This window comes from Ursus maritimus, unplaced genomic scaffold, assembly GCF_017311325.1.
Source record: "Ursus maritimus isolate PB19 unplaced genomic scaffold, ASM1731132v1 scaffold_32, whole genome shotgun sequence".
NCBI classification, from domain to species: domain Eukaryota; kingdom Metazoa; phylum Chordata; class Mammalia; order Carnivora; family Ursidae; genus Ursus; species Ursus maritimus.
The window spans coordinates 19798017-19816752 of record NW_024425786.1 but is presented as its reverse complement, the minus strand read 5'-3'; the positions used below and the strand labels follow the sequence as shown (position 1 = coordinate 19816752).

General features: G+C 44.5%; 1 protein-coding gene across 3 annotated transcripts in view; it reads right to left on the bottom strand.

Moving 5' to 3' along the window:
* The window catches only part of ARID1A (AT-rich interaction domain 1A), an 80316-nt gene that overhangs the window by 28282 nt on the left and 33298 nt on the right, over positions 1-18736 (bottom strand). For all 3 annotated transcript variants that reach the window (XM_040619069.1, XM_040619067.1, XM_040619068.1), the window contains 3 exons: positions 13590-13802; positions 11817-12269; positions 10481-10597 (listed from right to left, as the gene is read on the bottom strand). In XM_040619069.1, the coding sequence (XP_040475003.1) occupies positions 10481-10597; positions 11817-12269; positions 13590-13790 (771 nt within the window). In that variant the 5' untranslated portion in view covers positions 13791-13802. The remainder of the gene's footprint in view (positions 1-10480; positions 10598-11816; positions 12270-13589; positions 13803-18736) is intronic.

Genomic DNA, 18736 nt, shown 5'->3' with positions numbered 1-18736 from the left:
ACATACCTCTTCCTCCTCTCCAAAGAGAAGAGAATATGGCATTCTTCTTTCTCTTAAAGGAGATTTTTACCGATCCTTTATAGGAGTTGGTCCTAAAAGTAAAAGCACTGGACTGGAAGTCAGGGAACCTAATGTCCTCATTTACTGAATGACCTTGGACAAGTCCTTTACCCTTTCTGGGTCTTAGGTTCCTCATATGTAAGATTAAGGGGTAAAGGGGAGGAGTGTAATGTCTGTGTTAGCGTAGTGAACATTCTGTGGACCAGCTCACGCTGTCCCCATTCTACTCTTAATTGTAGAGGTTCAAAAGCTAAAAACCACGTTTCCCAGAATCCCTTGTGAATGGGTTTAGATACAATTCAGGTCTACTAATTAGGAGCAAACTCAAGATTAGATCAAAGTATGGCAGAGACCGTATTTCTGTCTCCTTCACTCGTTCCTGCAACAGCATGCCGGCTTCCTCTTCCAATAAGCCCAAATCCCTATATTAAATCCCTCTCTGGGGCGCCTGGGTGGCTCAGTTGTTAAGCGTCTGCCTTCGGCTCAGGGCATGATCCCAGGGTCCTGGGATCGAGCCCTGCATTGGGCTCCCTGATCTGCTGGGAGCCTGCTTCTTCCTCTCCCACTCCCCCTGCCTGTGTTCCCTCTCTCACTGGCTCTGTCAAATAAATAACTAAAATCTTAAAAAAATAAAATAAAAAAAAATCCCTCTCTATTAAACATACCTAAGCCTAGGGTTCACTGTAGAAACCACTCCACCTGACACAGGATTATCAGATGATCCCAAAAGAATAGTTGTGAAGGAGAGAGAACAGTTATTCACAAGGCATATTCTCTGCCAAGACAGCATCTTCTGGATGGGAAATGGGCAAGATGGAAGAGTCTAAGAACTTTAAAATACACTTGTCCAGAACAAGCTCCTTTACTTCTTCCCTTTTTTACAACCTCCCTGTACTTTCTCCCTCCCACTCGAACCCCAGAGTGGGGGTGCGGGGGGCTGCTGAACTGTTCACACAGGATAGAAGGCTGAGTCAGCACATGCTTTCTTTCCATCTCTACACTCTCTGCAAGCTTTTACTCTGCTGAGGATAGTATTACCTGCCCAACCCCGTATAAGTATCTCTGGACTTTAGGGAGGTTTGGGCTAGAAACGGTACCAAGTATCTTCCGCAGCAGCAAGAAATATGTTTATAAGCTCCAGGTGAGAAAGAACCAGTCCTGACAACCCTGCACAGCTGAGGAGTGAAGACAGGTTTGGCTACAAAAGATCCCAGCTCGTCTTCTTATAGCAATTTCTGGTCTAAGCAATGAGCCACCAGCTTCCTGTAGCAGGGCTGGGGACAAACTAAAGAACAAGATCAAATCCAAGGGGTATGGTTTGCTTGATGGGAAGGAGGAACTTCCTGCCCGTCCTCAGAAGGGCTAACTGACCCCGAGGGCCATCACACCAGAAGTAAGGCTCAGTTCGTTTTCAGACTGAAGTTGTTCTGAAGAAAACAAAAGGCTCTAGCAAGAGGAATCTGTGTGAGACACACAGGCAGGAAGCAGAGCTGAGCCACCAGTGACTAGAATAGAAACAGGAAATGGGCCCAGGAACAAGCATACAGAAATGCACGGCTAGAAGCACAGGCTCCAGCAGGCACCAGGCAGTATCAGGGCTGGAGCAGCGTGACTGAGATGGAGAAGCGGATTGGCTAGCCCTGCCAGAGAACCAGCGTTCTAGAGAAGGGACGGCTACTTGCACGAAGTACACGCTGCTCTGAGCAGTCTGGGCAGATATGACAGAGGGGGTGGGGATTTCCTTTCTGAGACTTTTTGAGAGCACCTGGGCTATAATTCAAGGGGAGCAAGCACAGATACACAGTCAGATATAAAGAAAACAGGTCACCAATCTCAGAAAGGCCCAGCTTCTCTGAGTACCAAAATTGCTGGTGGCATTTTTGTTGGTCCCTCAAAAATAAGCCATCAAAAGCCTAGGCAAAAACTGTCAGCCTGTTTCCTTTTACCATGAAATGTGACAAAAGGCAACACAGTGTAAAATTTAAATCCTTCAAGCATTCGGAATTTTTAAGCCTTCAGAGGATTTCTGTCACTCCCCTCAGTAAACCTAGACAACAAAAAGCTGGCCTCCAAGCTCAGGTGGGCAGCAAGAACCTGGGGCTGCTCAGCACAGGTTTACCGAGTAGCCAGCTGCCTGGCCCAGGTGCTAGATGCAGACCCGATGCCCAAGCAGAGGCGCCTGCGTCATGCCAGGCCAACATGAAGAAACTGGGGAAATCCCAGAGAAAGTATTTCAGCTAGGTTTTGAAGCCAAGATAGGAGTTTGCCAGGTATTAAGAGAGCAGGAAAGTGGATGGGCAGACATCTCTAGCACGAAGACAAAGGCAGGAAGGACTGGGGATTGTGAGGAGCTTGAGGCACACCTGGGCGGCTGGAGAGAAGGCTACACAGGTCTGCTGGGAGCTGCGGATGGTCCCACAGTGGGCTCTGGCCTGTAGGCATGGGGAACCAGGACCCCAAAGCACCACGAAACAAGTGGTGGTGGTCTCCCACTCCCATCCCCCACACTCAGAGATTATTTAAATGTTACTAGACACAGTAAAACTCCTTGTATTCCAAAGTCCCCAGCTTGATACTTCCTTTGAATATTTTACTCTCCGTTCTCTGGGTCTAACTCCTTGCTTCTAAAACCATTAGACAAATGAATCACCTGGGGATCTTGTTAACAGTATTGGATTCAATAAAGCTGGGCGGGACCCAAGAACCTGCATTTCTAAGACAATTCCCAGGTGATGTCTGTGCTGGTAGATAATGGACCCCATTTTTTCAGAAGGAAGGCTCTACTTCATTAACATTAGCATTAATCAGGACACTGCTCTAAGAAGAAAGGCACAGAAAAGTACTTGCTCCCGTCCAACTCAAGGGGAACCAAAGAGCCAAACTCTAGTCAACTTTCCACTTTTTGAGGGGATTCCCTAGTTGGTTAGTTCCTCCAGCAGACCTGCCCTATCGATTTGGACATGTTCCCTCTCCTATCCTTCCCTGTACTGCAGCTGCCCTTTTCACAACTCATCTGTGCCTCCGCGACAAGAAGGCCTGGGAAAACGAAAGAAATGGAAATCCTTTCAGGACAAGACCAGTAAATATTAAATGGCAAAGGGGTTGAGGCTTTTGGCTGAACTTGAAGAGAGGATCAGATTGTCTTTCTTCTGCTGGGTGGGATGCTAGAGGAAATATTCCACCTGAAGTAGCAGAGACAGCTGGATTCAAATCCTGGTTCTGACCCTTAGTTTCTTCTAATATAAAAAAGGAGTGGTTGCTCAGTACATTTCAATTCCTGCTCTTCTAGGAGGACTGGTGTTGCCTGTAAGCTCCGTTCCTGGCCTCTCTCCTGCCCTCTTAAGATCTGGATTCTATGGGAACAACATAGTTCCCTCCCATTTCCTCTTTCCAGATCACTGTAACCCAAGCTCCTGGGGTCTGAGAACATCAGAGTAGTAAAACATGAGTGCTAATAGCTACAGTGTTACTATGTGAAATTTAAAGAAGGACTTAGAAACCCAAATGATTAAAAAAAAATCTGTAGATAATTTAATAGACATTAAAAATCCTAATCCTATTCTCTACCTCATTCCCAGCAGCAATAACCTCCACCACCACCTAACCAGAAGAAACAAGTGTGATCCAGCTCTTCAACAGCAGCCTCTAAGACTTTTCCAGTCAAGGGTACAGTGTCCTTTGTGAGCCAACCCAGTGAGTGCCCTTGATTCCTTTCTTTCACAACTCCTGAGAGATAAGTCTGTTTATACCCTCCTAATATTCTGCCAGCATCTTCACCCTTCTATCTGCCTTATACACATGCGGGTCTTCAGGTGAAGCAGAGGAATTTGGGCTGATTCAGCTGCCCCTTCCCTTCAATGCCTTTCAGGAATGCTCTTTACCTTTACACCTTTCCCTTGTTCCTTTCCTCCAGACCTCAGAAATCAGATCCTCTCCACATGTAAAAAGGAACCCCATAACCTGCTTCCTGACAAATCCAACTTTATATTCTTTGAAATATAAATGTGATGTGGACCATCCCTCCCCCTCTCCCGCCACCCTGGGCTTCCATAAACAGGACACAATCCTAGTCCTCCTCCAAGCTCACCAGCTATCTGCTGGGCGCTTCTACCTGATGACCACAGGCACTGTCCAGGGCTCCCACTGGCTCCTCCCTCCATAAGCCATGGCCTGGGAGGCCTCCTTCATTCCGAGGTTTAACTGTGAATCACTCCACAGACTGCTCTTGGACTCGACCCAGACTCAATCAACTCTTATCCAAGTTGCAGTCTCCTGTTTCCAACTAGCAGCTAAGCATTTGTTTTTAAACATCTCACTACATGGAACTTAGCTTTTCCCCCAAAATGAGTTTTCCTATTAACCTTTCTATTTCTGTCAATGAGATCTTTCTCCCCACCCCCCTTGAAGATCATTAAATTTTCTACTCACTTTCTCTCAGTTCTGCAGAATATTTCCTGCACAGCTCAGAACTGGGACTAGTTGGCTATGCAAACAAGACAGAGGGGTACAACTCCACACTTCTCGCCAGAATTATTTCAACAGTTTAACTTCTCCCCTTGCTTCCAGACTTTCCCCTTGTCTCACCACACTACACATGAATGGATTATTTTTTATAACATTAGTTTTATCATGTTACTGCTCTAATAGCGTATCTGTAGGCCTCTAAGATCAAACTAAAATGGCTTACTTGGCCCACCAGGGCCTTAACCCCTGTAATCTAGTTTTCCTTCCTGTTACTCCCTACCCCCTAGAAGCCTGATCCTGACCAGTCCCCCAGTATCACATATACTATACCCCACCCCCACCTGGCCACTGCTCATGCTGTACTTTTCCTTTCCAACCACCCAAGTATATCCATGTCTAGGTCATTCTAAACTTCTGCCATGTTTTCCCTCAACTATTTAGACATAAATGATCACTGACTTGACCAAACTAGGAAAGCACCCATTGTAACATTCAGGCATACATTCTTCTATCTGTTTTACTAACGAAACAAAGAAGAATATTTGAGGGCAGCAACCATGTCATATTCAAATCACAGGCTACCTCAGAAGTCATCAAGGCCTAACCCTTGTCTAATGCCTGTCTGCCTTCTATAGAATACCCACAGCAAACAGTGTACTAGCTTTTACTCGAGGGACAGGAAACGTAGCCACTTTTTTTTTTTAAATATCCTTATCCTCCAGATCACAAAAGAACTTGTGTCATACTTGGGCTTAAACCCATAGGCAACAGGTAGCCAGAGGTTTTTTTAAAGCAGTAATGTTAACTTGCCAGATTTTTTTAAAAAAGATATATTTATTTATCTGAGAGTCAGAGAAAGAGAGAGAGACATAAGCAGACTCCCCACTGAGCAGGGAACCTGACAACGATGGAGGGCTCAATCCCAGGACCCTGAGATCATGACCTGAGCTGAAACCAAGAGTCGGACACTTAACCTGACTAAACCACCCAGGCGCCCCCAGATTTGATTTTTTAAGATGAGTACTCTGATGATTATGATGAGGACAGACTTGGAGGGAAAAGAAACAGAACGGCCAGGGGTAAGACACTAGGTGGGAGGTAGGGGCCTTAAAAAAAAAAAAAAAAAAAAAAAAGGCAACGGGTAGGACAGGGGAAACCAGATTCAAAAAGCCATTTCTGAGGTAGACTGGGATTTGGTGACCAACTTCTGGAAGGGATCCAGTGAGCGCCACATGGAAAACTTCCAGGGTGGTACTGCAGTCAAAGGCTGCTCTACCCCCAGGAATAGATTGCACTGAGGCCGCGGCTGCAGGCAGTCTGTTTCTCCCAAGTCTCTTTTCTTTCCACTATTTTCAAGCCACGGCCTTCCCTCCAGATCACCAAGAGTCAAACTACAGTGTAAGTCACCACTGTTATTCAATTACCACCATGGCTTCCTAGTCTTGTGATTTTTTTCTTCCCTTTTCAAAGGACTACTACTACCTAAGCTCAGTTATTCAAGTATGGTTTTTAGAACTTCAGCACCACCTGAGAGCATGCTAGAAATGCAAATTCGTAGCTTCCACCCTTACACCCACTGAATCAGAATCTCTCTGGGTAGGTCAGTAATCTGTGTTTTAATTAATCTCCAGATGATTCTCAGTGCATGCTAAAGTTTGAGAAGCGTTGATCTAGTTAACCTTTCCAGATCTGGGCTTTCAATCCTGATCTATTTTCCACCACTGAATGGAAACTCTATCCCAAGTACACTTTCAGACTATAATGTAAATTTACAAATGCGCCTCAGTAAGAAAAAAATTGGGAAGCATTCATTATTCTAGGGAAACCACATACACTTGAATGAATCACTTAAACAGAAGCTTTTAAAGATGCAACTCCAAGTCATTCCCAGAAATGATTATAATCAAAAGTCAGATACCAATTTTCAGATAAAGACCCTTAAAGATTTAGCCCAAACTAAAGGAAATTAAAGACTTAATGAAACATCTAGAGGTTTGCTTACCCATCCCTTACAAGAACCTTCTTACCATAAGGTGAAGTAGTAGCTATTTTACAAGATAGATGACAAACCCTAACCTCACTTCTTCCTAAGGTCACTGTCAGGAAGCACAAATAAATTAATCCATCCTCTAAAATGGAGTTTAGGCCTTCCCCTAACAGGCTGTGATCCTGCCTTGCCCTCGCAGTGAAAACAACAATCTTACAATATGGTCAAGCTGTCCCCTGTCAGACGTACACTTTCTGAGTGAACACTGTAATAAATACTGCTCAGGTTCATTTGTTCACTGAACTGGAGCCTACTTTGTGCCAGGCACTATGGTGGCCATGAGCAAGACAGAGACAGTCAGCCCTCACTGAGCTTGTGTTAAATATGTAATTAAAATTACGCTTGAGATAAATACTGACAAAAAACAGTTTGGATTAGTGGATCTCTACCAGGGCTACAAATCAGAATCATCAGGGGCAGCTTCTAACCACAGCAAAGCCCAAGCCCCATCAACCCCAAACAATTCAGAACTCTGTGAACCCCAGTCATTGGTTTTTAAGATCATCTGCTCCCCAGGTAATGCTAACGTGCAACCAAGGTAGATTACCACTGGTCTGGGACTTCACGTGATAGATGTTAGGGGCACACAGGTCAGTAACACAGTGCCTGCCCTCCAGAAGCTTACCATCAAGTGGAAGAGACCCAAGTGTAGAGGTATGAGCAAATTGCTCTGCTGACATAAAGCAAAGAAACCTCAGATATAGGATAGTGTTTCTCCTGGTATACGGATGGGGAAGTGATCCCAGAGGGCTGTATAAGGTGCTTTTACCAAGGTTTGATTTCTAAAGATGGGTCCTCTGGCACTGAATCATTCTTTATACCTTTTAATAGGTCTTAAATATTGCATTTTTTTAAAAATAAAAACTGACTTTATTCAGTGAGGGCACCATAGAAGCTATTTAAGCTGTTTTGACATTTGATTAGGAAGGAGTTTTTTTTTTTTTTTTTTAAAGATTTTATTTATTTATTTGACAGAGATAGAGACAGCCAGCGAGAGAGGGAACACAAGCAGGGGGAGTGGGAGAGGAAGAAGCAGGCTCATAGCGGAAGAGCCTGATGTGGGGCTCGATCCCACAACGCCAGGATCACGCCCTGAGCCGAAGGCAGACGCTTAACCGCTGTGCCACCCAGGCGCCCCTGGAAGGAGTTTTCTGAGGAAATAATCTTGAACAAGATTATTGAAATATGAACAAGGAGTTAGGAAGAAATGTGTATTAGGCAAAGGGAAGGGTCTGTGCAGAGGTCTAGAAGCAGAAAAAAGCACGGGGCCTTACAAAACTGAGACAAAGTCGATAACAAGGCAAAGGGCAAAAAAGGATGAAGTAGAGGTTCTCAAAGCGCCATCCCTGGCCTACCAGCATCAGCAGCATCAAGGAATTTGTTAGAAACGCAAAGTCTCAGGCCTCATTCCAGACCGAAATCAGAAGCGGGGGGCAGCCTACGTAATATTAAGGATTTTGGATTTTATTCTAAGATTAATGAAAAATAATTGAGAGGTTTTAAATAGAGGGATAACATAATCAGGATAATAGCAGCTAAATGGTTTGGCATTAATAGCTGAGCAAAAATTCCTCAAAATCTAATTTTTGTAATAATCAGGATCAAAAACTATAATGAGTCTTTAAATCAAGGGTCACAATCATAAGGCCTTTAGGGCTAAGTGGGGAAGGTGAATGAGCAAAGAGGAGGATGTGGAAAACTGGAGAGGCCGTCCAGTCAGCCTAGCTTTTGTTCTGGGGCCAAACACAAAGAGGTGCCCCATAAACATCTGCTGAGTGAAAGAATCCACCGCAAATCTGGGGATCCCTTGACACAACTGCTTCAGAAAAGAGTGGGTCCCTTCTAGGGAATCTCGACTTCTCCGTTCTTCAAATGTGACCGTTTCCCAGCCTGGCTAGGCAAACCTGGCATCAAACCAAAATTTCAAAGAATAACCACCTTTTGTTTCTTAGTCCAAATAGCAGAGGGATAAAAAGCAATTCAACAAACAAGATGCCAATAACCCAGCCAGCTCACCTCCCATGTAGAGCTTCTACCACAGAGTAAATGACCCATTTGGACGAATCTATAGCAGAAGCCTGAGCTTGGGAATGCTCCTTGCGATAGGCTGCCCAGGAACAACCCTCCCCTGGGCCCACGAGCTGCCGCTGTCTTCGCTTCAGCGGGCCAAATCAGAAACTCTGGATTTGACGGTACAAGGCTCTCAACCCTTAGAAGACATGAGATGTGTTTATAGGCTAGGCTTCTCAGGACTGAAAAATAACAAATACAGTTCCGCTGGAAGATTACTAGGAGCAAGCAGAAACTTTCTGATGGGGAGCAACTTAAAACACTGGCAAACACTTTGGTTTCTTGCCACAGTAGCACCTCACCCAGATTTAGCTACAGACCACAGATGATGAGGGAGTAGTTACACATTTCTGACTGAATCAGGTTAAAAAACACATTCCAGTGAAGTTTGGGATGCAGAAAAGGATTGCAACAGTCGTTAATGAAAAGGGAACAAAGAGGGACTGCCTTATTCAGACACAACCTCGCCCAATTCCTCAACTGAGAAAGTCAACAGTCTCAGGGGTCCCATCTGACAGTGGCTATTCATCCTGGCCTGGGATGCCTGCACAACGGGTACTGAGGGACTCTGGGGACCTTGCCCTATGCAGATTATGGCTCAGAGATATTCAGGGGAAGCAGGAGAGGCTTCATGATGAAGAGAGTTCCTGCCTCCTAACTATTCCTTAGAGATCCAGAGACCATTTTCTCCCAAGTCAGAATAACTGAAGAGGTAGACTTCAAATCGGAGTAGAATCAAAATTTCAAAAGACTTTTTTATCTAGAAACTCAGCCAAACATGTCTATTTACTAACTGAAGCAGGATTTGTAATGGAGGGTTTGCTACCAATGGTCTTACTAGACTTTAGAGCAGCCTATTTTAATCCCGTGCCCAGCAGATTAATTTTCAGAGTCTGTGTGACTTGCCCACATATAGTACCCAGAGCTAAGACTAGGTGTAAATGTTCCTAAAACCAGTCTACTATTAACTAGTTGGTGCTGTCTCTCAGGTATCAAGTAGAGTCCCTCTGCCCTCTGAGATGATAATGGGAATCTCTGACCTTTATGGAGTGCCCACAATGCATGAGCGCTCTATTTTAACCTATCTCATGTTAATAACCACTCCATGAAGTGGGTACTTTTAGGTTCATTTTACAGATGCAAAAACGAAGGCAGGGGAAGGTTAAGTGACTTGCCCAAGGCTACGGAGTTGGTGGCTGAGTCAAAACGCAGACCCAGGAATTCTGGCTCTAGAGCCCAAGCTCTTCATCAGCAGAGTGTACTGCCTTTCTCAGGATACAGTCAGTCCATCCATAAACAGCAATCAAGCATCAGGGCACCAGGCACTCTACTAGACCAAAGCACCTATTCACACACAACCACCAGAAAAACTGCTCTGACTCAGCCCGTGCTCAATGGGACAATCCATGCTGGATGCACCCCAGATCGTACCTCCTAGCTAAATACTAAGACGAAAACTTAAAAATTAAACCCTCGAAAATAAGGTCAAAACAACCCTGAAACTTCCCTCAACTTTGATGGAGAGCAGACAGTGCTTACAATACCTTCATCTTCTCTGTCCCTTACCTGGTCCATGCCTCAGAGCCCAAGATTTAAAAAACAAAACGCAAAACCAAAAAAACTCTAAATAGCGATCACCAAACCTATTCCCCAGGCAGCCAGCCAAAACAGACATTCCACAAGGTCAGTCCATAAATTCCTATTTAGAATTTTCAACCTGAATTCAAGGAATAGCTCATTGTTTATTTAGGTCATACCACCAAAACATCCACCAGAAACCAGTTTTCTTTGCTTTCCTCTCTGTCCCATCATCTTTTAGAGGTTGGCAAGAATACTCACAGGCAAGCTTGAGGGTCTTGACTGAAGACTCAGGTTCATATCTTCTTGCCCTCCCTTACTGGAGGTCATTGAGGGGGCTGAGGATGCCTGAGACCCAAATGAATCTTGAGATAACTCCTAAAATAAGAAAAACAAATGCTGTGAAGGCCCGGTATTGGTAAACCAGGCAAGCTTGCTTCATGGTGAAAGGGCTACAGGACTGTCTCACAGAGGGCAGGTGGGAGCAAAACTGCCCAACAGCCCACAATATTATCTGAAGGCAGAAAAATACAAGGTGTGGCTCTTAAGACAAGTAGGTCAATGAGCACCAGGTGGCGTATAGAAGGGTTGGATCACTATACTGTAGACCTGAAACTAATATGACATTGTACGTTAACTGGAAGTAAAATAAAAACTTAAAGTTGTTTAATTAAAAAGAAAAAAGAGGAAAGAATGTCAACAGTGGATTTAAGACTCTGAACAGCACTGCTGACCATTTATCGCCACAGACAGCTATTCCTTGGGGTTAAATGCTAAAGTATGACTACCTACAAGTTTTTTTAATCTATCAAGTAAGGAAACCAATTAATTAAAAAAAAAAAAAAAACTCATGCTAGAACCTCTGCATTAAACTGAGTATTGCTTCCTCCAAAGGTATTACCTGGGGATGAGTTATTTATTGAATAATGCCACCAATGCACAGAATCTTTAGTGGACCTGTCAACACTCGGTCATTTCTCCTCTTTTGTGCTCTTCAAAGAATAAAGCCCAAATTGTTATTTTTAGGCTTTATCACCTACCTTGTTCACAGACATGGCTACAAATGATTTTTAGCTATTTCCTAAAATCAAGTCCACCTTCAACAAATGAAAGGACTTGCCACCACTGAGAATATTCCAAAGAATGTGATGTCAGCACTGATGGCAATTTCAAACGAAGGGGTCCAAAATATTTTGAGCAATAGCAGAATGTAATGGCAGCTGGAATGAACGTACAGTACAGCCTCCCAAAGAAACTTTTTGAGAACACCAAACTCAGTTGGATGCTCAAGTTCTGAATGCTAGTTTATAAAACACAAAAACAAAACCAGTCCCATTATCTTTAATTTCTTATCGGATCTATGCATCTTTCCATTGCCCTATTTCTTCATCACTTAGAAGAGCCACGGGTTTTTATGCAGTTAAGAAGGTTATGCCTTTATTAGTTCAATCAATCCAGTTAGCATGTTTACCCAGAGTTTAATTGGTTTTTAAGTGCACATTAGAGAACCAATTTGTATGGCAAAGTTCTCCTGACACCAAGCCCCAAGTTGTCTGTGGTCACATGCAGGGAAGGGCGAGAGGCAGGGGCACCTTACCTGTGGTGGAGGGAAGCGCTGCTGGGAATAGGCAGTTTGCTGTGACTGCTGAGACTGGGGCTGAGGGTACGCAGCCTGCTGGGAGAGCGTCGAGGAGGCTGGCTGCTGAGGTTGCTGCTGCTGGTAGGGAGACTGTGCCTGCGGCTGTGAGTACGGGGGCTGGCTCTGGGGGTGCTGTTGGGTGGTGGACTGCTGGGAGGGGTATGGAGTCGGGGACTGCTGATGTGGAGGCTGGGATGGCTGCTGGGAATAGGGAGGCTGAGAAGCCTGGAGCTGTGGTGGCTGAGACTGCGGCTGCTGCTGATAGGAAGGCTGGGCGTGAGGGTTCTGGGATGGTGGCTGCTGGGAGTAGGGCGGCTGCTGCTGCTGGGGGTGAGGACTTTGCTGGTTGTAATATGGAGTCTGGCCCTGTTGACCATACCCACTGGGGCCTTGTTGTCCATAAGGAGGAATCTGTAGGAAAGGAAAGGATACTTTTAGCACAGACTCTTCTGGATTAAGAAAGGTATTCTGTCAGAAACTACAGTCTGAGGATGGGTATAGAAAGCAGGTAAGCCAAGCCTGCCACTTAGAAGGCCCATGATTTTTCCTATCATCCCTCTCTGAACTGAGCCAGGACAGACAGCCCAGCTGGGTTACTAGTTGGTTCGTTTACAAGTGGACTGCATTCATCCACAGAAAATTTATACCGTTTAATATCTGGGCAACTTACAAGAGTTTGAGAGCAGCCGTTTTCACCAGTGAACCTCCTCTTTATCGTGGCCTAGACTGTTTTTGTAAGTGCTAGGAATCTGTATCCTAGCCACAACGAATAGTCAACAGCAGCCTGGCTCAGCCGACTAAAAACGAAGGGTTTAGTAACCCAGACAGTGTGCAAATCGCTAAGCTACTCCGGTTCTCTTTTTCATTCTGTCTTCATTCAAAAAAATATCTAAAAGCCTACTTGCTCACTTGTACCAGGCTCAGTTCTAGGCACTGGGGGTACATCTGGTAAGTAGGCAAAAACAAAAAACAACCAACCCAGTAATATCCACCCATCTCTCCCCCATCTGCTCACTGGAGGGGGAAAAAAAAAAACCCCAGAGTGACAGTATCCTATTTTCCATATTTAAGGGCATACTTTGCTTTAAAGTCTTAGAAGTTAGGTTTTATATTCTGTCCATCACCATTTTCAGTATGAGTATTACTCAAATATAAATGATAGAAAATGCTGTCAAAACAAAAAATGACAATAAAGAGATAGTGGTGCAGATGGCCAGACAAAGGAGATGAAGGAAATCTTAACATTTATAACAGCACTGTTAGCATCACTACCATTCAATCTTCCCCTTTTCTTCTATTCCCAGTCCCTCCTAATCTTTCATTTTAAATCAGACAGCTATATGTCGAACGCCTTGGGAAACAAGAAGGGCCTGTTCCATCCCCAGGGCACATGGCACAAGGGGCTTTTCCTGGTTGCAGTGGATAGGTGCCCGACCCCTGCCTTCTCCCCCGCCTCCTTCAGAGATCACTACTCATGTAGTGATCTACACGATCTCAGCCAGGTTAAAGGACACAGATATGTACAGCCTGTGGCCAGGGAACAGTTCTTCGAGTACATGTGAGATGATGCCCACAACCTTGGCCTTGTAAGCAGCATACTGCAGACAACTGAGCCCACTGGCCTATGCTCCTTTAGAGAGGTTTACATGCCAAAGACTCATTCTGATTCTACAGTTCAAGACCAGATCACGGACAGCAACAAGGGTCAAGGTAATTGGAGTCACCATCTACCTGCTGTGCATAAGAGAGGCCGCCCATGGCACTCTGCGCCCGGCCCTGCATGGCCATCGGGTACCGCTGTGGGGTCTGGGACCCATATGGCTGCCCTGGGTACCCATGTCCTTGCTGCGGTCCTGATGAAGGTCCCTGTTGTTGCGAGTATGGGTTAGTCCCGCCATATGGCTGAGGTCTCATCTTGCCCATCTGATCCATTGGACTGGATGGCTACAAAATAAAAAGCATTTTATTAACCTAAAGCTTTAGTCACCACTGGCCAATATATGTACATAAACCCAAGTGTACAGGTCTGTATGCCACACAGGAGAACAGTTATTGTGAAAAAGTAGTGGTACAGACCCAGTAATTCTTGGGCAAGTCATTTAACCTTCCTCATAACCTTGATTTTACCATATGCGAAAGGGAATTACCACTACGAAAGCTATGCACTACTTTGTAAGTGCGGTACTCCTTGAGACGCAAGGGACAGGCTAGGTGTGGAGCAAGGAATACACGTACACTCTGGTACAGAAAATCAGAACAAAGGCCCTTCAGCTGGAAAAGGATGGTGCTGCTCTACTCTGCCATGATCTGTTCAACACCACCAAAACTAATGCTTCTGTGGTTGGGGATTCAAATACATAAGCATCTAGATGCTTCCATTCTTTAAATGATGGAATCTTTTTTCTTGCGTATCTGTAGTTTATTTACACTATGGCACAAGCACTTAAATTTATGCTTCTAGATGGGTAACATGGCTAAGTTAGAGTTGTTGACTCTGAATTTAGAGCCTTGGGCATCTCAACTGAAAAGTTCACCTCCTTTAATATTTAAGAGTTTGAATGTGTAAGGAGGATAGAACTTTTGTCTCCTTATAGGACAGGATATAAAGGTACACCAATAATGGAAGCTCAAAGTATAATTCACAAGTATTTGGTTACAAACATAGCTTTCTTTTCAGCTCTTTGTGGGACAACAGGTTCAATCAGCTCATTCACTTTCTGACATAACTCTATCCTACTGGAGCTATATAGGACAGAGCCCAGCATGTTTTCCAGCCAGAGATGCCTACCTATACTGATTGGCTGGGGGTGGAGGGGATGTCATCTCTAAACACTTTAAGTAGATACACCCGAGTTGAAGAGTAGGCCTGGACTTGACACAAAACTTGAAAACTGAATCTTAAATTGGGAATGGGGAATAGATATTAATGCTCTGGGCCTGAATATCATTAGCTCTCAAATTAAGGAGTTCAGTGGTTCTCAAACTTTAGCATGCATCAAAATCACCTAGAGGGCTTTTTAAAATACAGACTGATGAGACCCACCCCCAGGGTGTCTGATTCTATAGGTTCAGGGTTGGTCCTAGGCTATGCACTTGTAATAATTTCCCAGTGGTGTTGATGCTGCTGGTCCAGGGGCCACACTGTTAAGAACCACTGGTCTAGATTACACCTAGGGTCCCTTCCTGTTCTGCTTTTCTGTAATTTTCTATAATTAAAGGTGGATAAGACCTTAAAAAACAATAAACGCCCTCTAAGATAAGTGGAGGGAGGCACATTCAGATAACTGGTTCTCTGTACATGTCTTTTTTGGGGGGCAGAGTACTACCTAAGTGTTTTATAACAGAAGGAAAGTTGAGCTGTCATGAGGAAAATGGATAAGACAAAAAGCCACAGAAACTATCCTTCTAAACACCAAAAGGAAAAAAAGAGAGGCAAAATTCTTAAGCTGCAGCAAAGTCTCAGCTAAAAGGGTTAACAGTGAGGATGGAAGCACCCTTCAAGTTTCTAAACTGCAGTGAACCACAGTAAAACTGTATCCCAAATCACTACTACATGTCAATATTATTAAAGTGCTGTTTCCAACGATCATACCTACCAAATTTTTGCCCAAGTCCTGCCTCTGTATCAGAAGCTCCAATAAAATCTCAGTCATTAATTTTGGAGCTACATGAATTCTTTTGGGACTATTTAGGAAATTCAAATTTAACAACAACTGGACTGGTAAGTAATAAATAGCATGTGGTCTTCCCCAGGTACACCTGGCAATGAAGCCAAAACATCACCAGTCTCTCCCATAAAGAGCTCAGGGGCTTACACAGCCACATTATGCCACATACAACGACCAGATCCTCAGTTCATCCCCAACTGCGGCTGCTGTCCATGTGGCCCCCAGGTGAAGAGACTACATTTGCTCAACAGAAAGACCAGCCCACTCTAGGTATCTCTGTCAATCCAGGTGGCCCCACAACACAAGAGGGGCAGTCATTACCATGGTTACTGTGGAGCTTCTAGAGCAGTAGCTATCAACCAGGGCTACAGGTCAGAATTGTCTGTGAAGCTGCACAAATGCCTGGGTCTCTCCCCATAGATTCCAATTTAGGGAGTCTGGAAGGGCTTGGGCTCCCTGACCCCCTCCACCCCTTAAGATCCTTGGATGATCCTCATGTGTATTATTACTAAGTGAGATCTAGAGACACGCTGTCCAATAAAATTTTCTGTGACATGTGACTATTAGGTACTTGAAATATGGCTAGTGTGACTGAGGAACTGAATTATTTTTTTTAAAGATTTTTTTATTTATTCATTTGAGAGTGAGAAAGAGCCAGCTAGAGCCCAACGGGGGGGGGGGGGTGTGGGGGGGGAGCCCAAGGGGGGGGGGGGGGTATAGAGGGAGAGGAAGAAGCAGACTCCATATGGGCAGGGAGCCCAATGCTGGGCTTGATCCCAGGATCCTGGGATTAAGACCCAAGCCAAAGGCAGACACTTAACTGACTGAGCCACCAAGATGCCCTGGGACAAAATTATTTTTATTTCCTTTTAATTCAAATAACCACATGTAGCTAGTGACTGTCATACTGGACTGCACAGTTCTAGAGCAGTGCTCCCAAATCATTTTCATCTTTCCCTGTTCACACCAATACTCCAAAATTCCTGTCTACATCCTATACAGTATTGCACAGAAAGAGCAAAGAATGTAGTAAATCTATAGACTTGGGTTCAAATTCTAACTCTATCACTGTCTGATCTTGATCGTAAGTCCATCTAAACAGTGAAAAGTTTTTCACCTAAAATGCACATAACTTGGAGCGCCTGGGTGGCTCAGCTGGGTAAGCATCTGACTCTTGGGTTCAGCTCAGGTCATGATCTCAGGGTTGTGAGATCCAGCCCTGCGTTGGACTCTGCCCTCAGATGGGAGTCTGCTTGGGATTCTCTCCCTCTCCCTCTGCCCCTCCCCGCAATCTCTCTAAATAAATAAATAAATCTTTAAAAAATAAAATGCACATAACACACTACACACAGTGCCACTTAAATCCCAATGAACAGTAGCTATTATCAATAATGATAAATAGCGCTGCTGCCTGGTTCTAAAGCCCTCCGGTGTGCTCCAGTTCTACACATTTTTCAGTCTCACACCCACATGGGGCATGCCCAGCTCTGCACAATGGACCCTGCCCTGCCCTCCTGTCCACAACGGCTTCCACTGGCAGAAACTCAACCCCTCAACATGAAGGCACTTCCCATTCTTCAGCACACTCTGATCTCTCACATTTCTAAATTTCCTATAGTAAATTCTGTCAGAATCGTAAGATTTGGCACTTAGTTGTCTAGTTAACTGACTGCATCTCTCAAGACTATGTTCTAGGAAGCCAGAGATCGGGTGTTTTACCTTCAAAGTCATCCCCCTCGACCCCCTGCCAGACCCCAACTGCAGAGCTAGGGCTCAGTAACTTCAATGTCCTAGGCTGCCCTACTGTAAGAAGTAGGTAGGGGATGCTACGGGGAGAAAGCCCAGGCCAGACCATCTAGCCATAGGTCCAGGAGCACACCCTAAACCAGGCTATGACTTTGAGGGAAGAAAAAAAATATGGACTGAACTGAAAGAAAAAAGAGGGCAGGGTAGAACAGGCAGCCAAGGGAGAACACGCACACTTTTGAGAAGAATCTTAAGTGCCATGGTATACCAGAGAGGTCTTCAAACTGCAAAGGTATCCCCGAACACAGCTTAGAAACAAAAGGCTAAAAATAAAAAGCAAGTTACCTTTTCCTCCCTCACGTCTAGGGTCCTGTACTCCCAGTGGAGGACAGTTACTTAGAGGGGGCTAGTTAATACAGGTTTCAAGGATTCCTCCATCAACTTTAGGAAATCTTTGCAGACCAAAAATAAATGCAAGTCAAAGAAATTCTTATTCTAAAAATAAAATTAGGACCTTTCCCCTTCTCAGACATCAGGTTTCTGACCCCCTCCCTTCACCAAAGGTTTATAATCAACAGAATACGCAGCTTTGCAAACTAAAACATATTCAGTTCAAATAATCTGACTATTCTGGTCTCATGTCAAGTTAAACATCTGCTCATATCAGAATGGGAGGTAAGTAGAGACCTAACTCACACTTCTGACATTTAAAACCACTGTGAAAGATTTGTGATTTGCAGTTATAGATGAAATGCCATCTTACAATCTCTCATAACAGAGAAGGGGCCTTAAATCATCACTGATCAGTTTTATTGGAAAATAGCAATTTCAAGCCAGAAAAATCCCTACTAAATGCAAGACAGAAAAGCCAGTATCAGCAGTCTGCAGGCACCAAGGAAGAGGCAGGGAAACACCAAACTCTGGCTGCAAAGAGCCAGAGATTCCACTCCGGGAATGATGGAGAGGAAATCCTTTCAATGGGAAACCACAGGAGTAGATTACTGTGATTATACTTCAAAAGCAAAGGCTCTGCCACAAAGACACATAAATGAGAGGAAAATGATGCCCCCTTGATCAGGGAAGTCAGGCCCCTTGCTATATACTCTCCTGCATTCATAAAAAATAAAAGTAAAAAAGGGGAAAAGAGCCATAGGGGGAAAAAATCCATCTCCATCCACCACTTATCTCTTTCCAGATCACTGGCCATGTTACAAACCGCCTGCCAAAAAAAATGCATCAAAAGATGCAGTTTAGGGGCATCAAAGGCCAGGATGCCTGGTAGGCTGGACCCTCTGAATATATTCAGAACAGCTTGTGGACTAACCATTTGCATAGAATCCCCCTATTCCAGGCAAAAGGAATTAGCCCAGACCAGTGGGCTAATGGAATCCTGAACAACTTATTGCACCAAGGAGAGCCATAACAACCCTCAGGGGTGCCAAGATATAACAAACTGGACTTCAA